At 37.4% G+C, this 6,043-nt stretch overlaps 1 protein-coding gene across 2 annotated transcripts in view; it reads right to left on the bottom strand.

Moving 5' to 3' along the window:
- LOC149789014 (uncharacterized) overlaps window positions 1–5,272 on the bottom strand; it is a 92,206-nt gene extending 86,934 nt beyond the window's left edge. Inside the window, exon 1 of one of the 2 annotated variants that reach the window (XM_089975174.1) lies at window positions 5,186–5,272. In XM_089975174.1, coding sequence (XP_089831300.1) covers window positions 5,186–5,237 — 52 coding nt within the window. In that variant the 5' untranslated portion in view covers window positions 5,238–5,272. The remainder of the gene's footprint in view (window positions 1–5,185) is intronic. The other variant, XM_089975173.1, reaches the window with a different exon arrangement.
- Between the last annotated feature and the right edge of the window lie 771 nt (window positions 5,273–6,043).

Raw genomic sequence — 6,043 nt, 5'->3', positions numbered from 1 at the left:
AAAATCTAAATGGGCATCAGTTAATCACGAGTAAATTTCTCCACTCAGGGACCTAATATCGTTCGAAGTTTCTTGGTAAAAATAAATATCCAAATGTGTTTCAATTGAATTCACGGTAAATCCAATATATATTAAGTCCAAAATAGTTGACGGTAAATCCAAATATTTAAATCCAAATTGTATTGATTATTTCACAATAAATCCAAAGCTATAAATATAAATCCAAAACTATAAATATATGCGTGTCGTTTAATAAATGCTACATCATTGTAGTTCTAACAAATCATCTCAAATTAAGCAAATACAATCAAGCCTTTCAATATATTTCAAGACCAATACAACTTCAAGAATGAGTGATTTATTTTGTTTGTATATAACGACATATAAGGCTAATAACGCCGCAATTTATGCTCCATTTCTAGAATGTGATTCCAAGCTTTCAGAAAATCATCTGAATATTTCAAAATAACTCATTTTCAGCCAAAAAGCTGTTCAAATTCTAGCCAATCATGAACTAGGTCAGCCTGACCTATTATCATTATCAATGTTCCCACTGGATTTCATTACGTTTACGTCATCGACCTTGGAATTTATTCATGAAATAGTACGACATATTATACATGACTCGTCTTTACAGGACAACCTATTATTCATGGGATATTAGGATTAAAAACTGAGATCGACAAAATGACTCATAACATTAATTTATTATACCACTTTTGTTCATAAAACTCAAAGACAATTGGTAAACGAAATAACATTAATAAAGTGATCTTTAGCTGTATGTACAGCATGACGGATTCATACGTAAATGACGATGATGTAAAAAAGCTGGAGAAGAAAAAGCTATTCTGCCGCTAAATAAAAGTTCCATTTAGTCAGTTTAGCCCGTCACTCCTGCCGAGGTATAGGCCGGCCACAAAAGATCGCCAAAGGCTTCTGTCCTGTGCCATCCCCTCGAGCTGACTCTAGGTGTGACCCGTCCTGGTGATGTCCGCCTCAAGGTCGGGTAGCCAGGTGTTTCTTGGTCGTTCCCTTCTCTGCTTAAACTGAGGGTTCCACCTCAATGCCAGTCTCGTAATGTTGGTTGGCGGCTTACATAGCGTGTGTCCTATACAACCAAACAATCTCTTTTTGATATCGTCCTCTACCGAAAGCTGGGAGATTCTCTGCTACAGGTTGGTGTTGCTGGTAGTGTCTGGCTAGTGGATCTCAAGAATTCTTCTTAGGTAGTTGTTGATGAAGGTCTGAACTCTCTTTATGGTCTACTTGATGGTTCTCCAGGTCTCTGCTCTATACAGTAGGACTGACTTCACGTTGGAGTTGAACAGTCTGATCTCGGTAGTCAACGAAATTTCCTTGGAACTCCAGATGTTCTTGAGCTGTGTGAAAGCTGCTCTCGCCTTTCCAATCCTTACCTTGACATCCACATCTGTGCCACCCCGCTGACTGATAATGCTGCACAGGTTAGTGAAGGACTCCAACTCTTCCAGGGCACTTTCCCTGCAGTGTGACTGGGTTGTTACTGACATAACTGATCTTGAGGATCTTGGACATGTCTTTGTGGATGTTTAGGCCAACCTGTGCTGATGTGGCTGCCAGTATGTCGGTCTTGTCCCGCATTTTCTGCTGATTGTGGGACAAGAGCGCTAGATCATCGGCAAAGTCCAGGTCATCATTGTCACTAAATAAAACGCATACTGTAAAATCTACGTACTGGCTGGGTACTCTGTGTCTGATATCAAGGCCAACTTGAATAAACATTAAGTAATCCTCCCTCATATATAACAATTCTGAGGCTATTTCACCTTTCAAATGATGGTCGCGAATCTATGGAAGATGACCCACGTTCTGCAAGACCGTTGACTATGACTGTGGGTTGGAACGGGCTACCTTGAACGTGGCAATTGATGAAGATGCTTGATACACAGTGAAAGAAATATCTGATATCACGGGGATTAATTGTCCAGCTCCATACAATATATCGAGGAACGATTGGAAGCTATGAAAGTTCGTGATACAAGGAAAAGGTCTTCGATAGTCGGGAAACAATCGTCGAACACCATCGTTCAGATGTCTTCGATTTCCCAGTATAAACTCGGCTGGATGGCCCAATATACAGCCATCGTGTTTCTTTGTTGCTGAATCGTTGTATGAATTTCAGTTTAATATTATACAAAATGTATATTACCATTAAGGCACGTTACTCAGCCCTATGTGGTGCTGGTGTGGATCTTAGGAGAAATGCAACCAAATAAGATTTGACTGAATTTACAAGAGAGGTTTTGTTTATGTTAATCCAGGTGAATTCGAAGATCATCCTGGTGAACATAAAATGTCAAACATAGACATTCAATATATTATTATCAAGTTGAAGGGTGCCGTCGCAAAGAACCTGGCTGTGGTCACTGATAGAGGTTGTATAAAATATTCTGCTGTGTCGGTTGCGTTTATCAGATATCTTGTTGATAACGTGCGCTGACATATTACAACTCAACAATATCTGGTTGTGCCAGTAAACATGGCAAATGGTTAGAATTGCGTGATGCATCTAGACGTTATGCATTTGGACATATGTTGGTCTTGGTATGGCTGCAATCACAACCATCTTACGTGCACGAATCGGACATATTATCGTGGCTATATCGGGAGTAACCTGTGTCTTTGGTGCTGTTAGTAAATTAATGTCGATACGATTGCGTTTATGAGTACATGTCGCTGCAGAACTGCTTGCAGCGACACAAAACAGTTTCAACATTATCAGTAAACTCTATTCGGTCAATATCGAGGATAAAGTAATTAGCATGACCGAGTTCGAGACAGTGCTGACGGAAATGGTAAATCGCTGGCAACTATGAGCACAAATAAGGAACAGTGAGTCTGCAGATTTACAGACAATAAATGCAGAGTAATGGTAAGCACATATAATAGTTGTAGTCCAATGAACATTTTCCAACACTCTCCCTCAAACTATTCAGTTTTTTTTCTGTATTTGTAAAATCTGTTCTGACCCGGTGCTGACTAAATCAAAATATCGTATCTCTCTTTGAATTTAAGGCCACGAAAGATCGACCAGTTATATATAATCTGCTTCCGTTGTGGGACGTGTAATCACACAACAAGCTTTCTATAGCTTTGGAATTTTTGATCGCGTCAGCACTGCTGATTGCCCAGTAGCCGTATACAGATTAAAGTACATGTATAAGTTTTGACTACTTTCGTTTTGACTACTTTCGTGGATAATTACTCTGCGGGTAGTGCATTTCTTGCACGTGGCTTGCTTGGGGAGGAGGTGTAGAGGCTTAGGCTTTGAGTTAGGGCCCATAGGGGCCCTAAAAGTTAAAACCGCATATTTATACTACTTAAACAAACTCGGGTTGAAACCAAAACGGACCACAAAACGCTTGATGTCGTCAAAGTGAGGTTTAATGCATATTATATTTCTATGGAAATGACCCGTTCGCCTAGGTAACTGTGTTTTATTTAGATAGTGTCATTGGACATGTCTCCAAAGTTTTACCAATATTTTTGAAACACTACCAAAGTACCCGTCTGCGCACCGGGCCTTGCATATCCCTGATAAAGCACACGCGTTTAAATCTGCAGTCTTGACAAAACGAGCACAGCATTCAAACTTTGCTATTCTCTCCATATAGTCTTGATTTAGCTCAAAGTGAATTTTGCTGAATCCTTGTATCAACGATTCGCTAAGGAGCTGTCGTGCGATTGTACGTGCAGTATCCAGTGTATGCACAAGAGACATTTAATAATCGGCTGATCGGACTACATAGGAAGTACATTCATTTGATGCACTGACATAATGTTTTCCAATAAAGAACATTATTGTGCACTGCAATCATATTCAGAACTTTAAAAATACCCCTCGTGCCGAATCAAGACAACACTTTTACATCAACAAGAGGATATATATATTGGAATGTGTTCACGTGATAATGCAAACATGACGACATAGCTACAAATTAAGATTGTGGTACTGTGTGAATATATCATAAAACTGTTTAGTAAATTATGTTTTTCCTATTATTCACCTTATCATATATCATTAGGATCACGTTTTTGCTACCTCTGAATCCAGTCATCCAGAAAAATGTCTTTCTGTTTACTCGTTATATAGAGTAACGGAACCAGGTACACCCTGTCAACTGAATGCTTGCATTGCGGAGAAAGGGGGGGGGGAAGGATTATTTGTAATGTGAACACATACGTATTAGGAGAGAAACATAATTAACTGAGAATAATTGCTTTCTCGTGCCAATAAAGTACCTGATCAAACTTCATCAGGTGAATATGCAAATAAGAACAGGAAATGCTGTCAATCATAGATATACCCGTGTGACCCAGGACCCAGGCGGAACAAACGTGCTCTAAAAACGGACAAAGTTATCATATATCTAAAGTTCGGACTTAAAGTCTTCAACACAGTAAAAGAAAAGAGCGAAAGTCAAACAGATTTTGTAAAATTTTACAATTACTTTATTCCCATAGTACACAAATGAAGATGAGCACAAAAACTTACATTATTGCAAATTAAATCCCAAATAATCATAGAGTTTCTAATACAAGTCCGAATGGTTCAAGTTCTGAATAAACTTAAGTGTTATTCCAGAATAAACCCAGCTCTGCAAGTATTGACTTGTCTATGATGGCATGTGTAACGTCATTATGCCTAACAGTCTTATGTTGTATCACAATTTTTCAATCCAGGGACATAAATTATTTCTGAAATTTTACAAAGCTTGTTGTTTTCTTTTTTTCTATGTTACTTTTTATTAGATAAAAAAACCCACGTAAAATCATAACAAAATCTTTATCATTAGCATAGCTAAGATACAAATTTCAAAAGTACCATTTCACTAATTTTGTGAGAAGGTTCTCCAAATCCCAAATAATAGTTTTGCAGATTAAAATATTTATTGCAATTGCAAAATTCATTAATTGCAGAGAACTGTGTTGATTAGATCCCTTCTTGTGTGGTTTTGATGGTAAGGCAGATGTTTTCTAGCACATCAGTAGAAAATTGTTTCAATAAAGTTAAACCAATATGGTTTTATATGTTGTAAGAACTATCTCTCTTTACGATACTTATATTAACACGATGACCCGAATGTGTGTGTGTGTGTGTGTGAATGTGTGCAGAGAGAGAGATAGAGAGGGAGAGAAGTACCTTGTTGCACTAGAGACGATTCTATTCTGTAGGCAAATGTTCTAAGTATCATGTTTTATATTGCAGAAAACGTGACTGTCAGTCGAGTGATACTTCCTGGTAAGAACGCTTTCGTAGTGTTACTTTACAACTATTATTCACAATCTCTATTACATAGGTTGATATTCAGTGATGTGAATAGTTGCCGTATATCATACATAATTTTATATGGAGATTCACTGAGCGTTTCCAGTGTTTTGTATAAGCAGAAATTATTTTCACTTTCTGATGTTTCTAGAAAAAGTATTAGCACTCCTGAAGGTGATAAAATATATGCAAAGTTTGTGAATGATCAGGGGGCCAATATGGTAAAGAAAGAACATGAGTACTACAACCACGTTGTATTTCTTCTTATTAATATACAATTTAAAATTAGTACAACTACTATAAGTTTCAACAAGAATCTTGTTCAAAAATTCATTTGGAGTTAATTCCAACTCATAAACAAGGCCTAGTCCTTCGCAGAAATACCAGCAACCGACCAGTCGGAATTCATTTCGACCATAGAATTGACAAGTAATCATGTTTATCAAACAACATGACTCATCCCAAAGTACAAACCCACAATGGACAAAAATATATATTTAATATGATCTCTGATAATGACCCGTCTTATGTATAATTATACATTGCATCACACAGTATGGGTATCCATAACAACATCCAAGGGCTTGGATTACAAATAGGAAATAACCTTACGAAATATGACTTATACATTTATAGAAACACAAGGGACTCTAAAATGATTATATATCCTTATTTTCAGTATTACCCAGACCGATGGAACAAAATACACAAACAATGCTACGATTTAACTGA

The sequence above is a fragment of the Sinohyriopsis cumingii genome, chromosome 11, assembly GCF_028554795.1.
Source record: "Sinohyriopsis cumingii isolate HCF-2022 chromosome 11, ASM2855479v2, whole genome shotgun sequence".
Taxonomy (NCBI): Eukaryota; Metazoa; Mollusca; class Bivalvia; order Unionida; family Unionidae; genus Sinohyriopsis; species Sinohyriopsis cumingii.
This window is presented reverse-complemented; position numbering and strand designations above follow the sequence as displayed.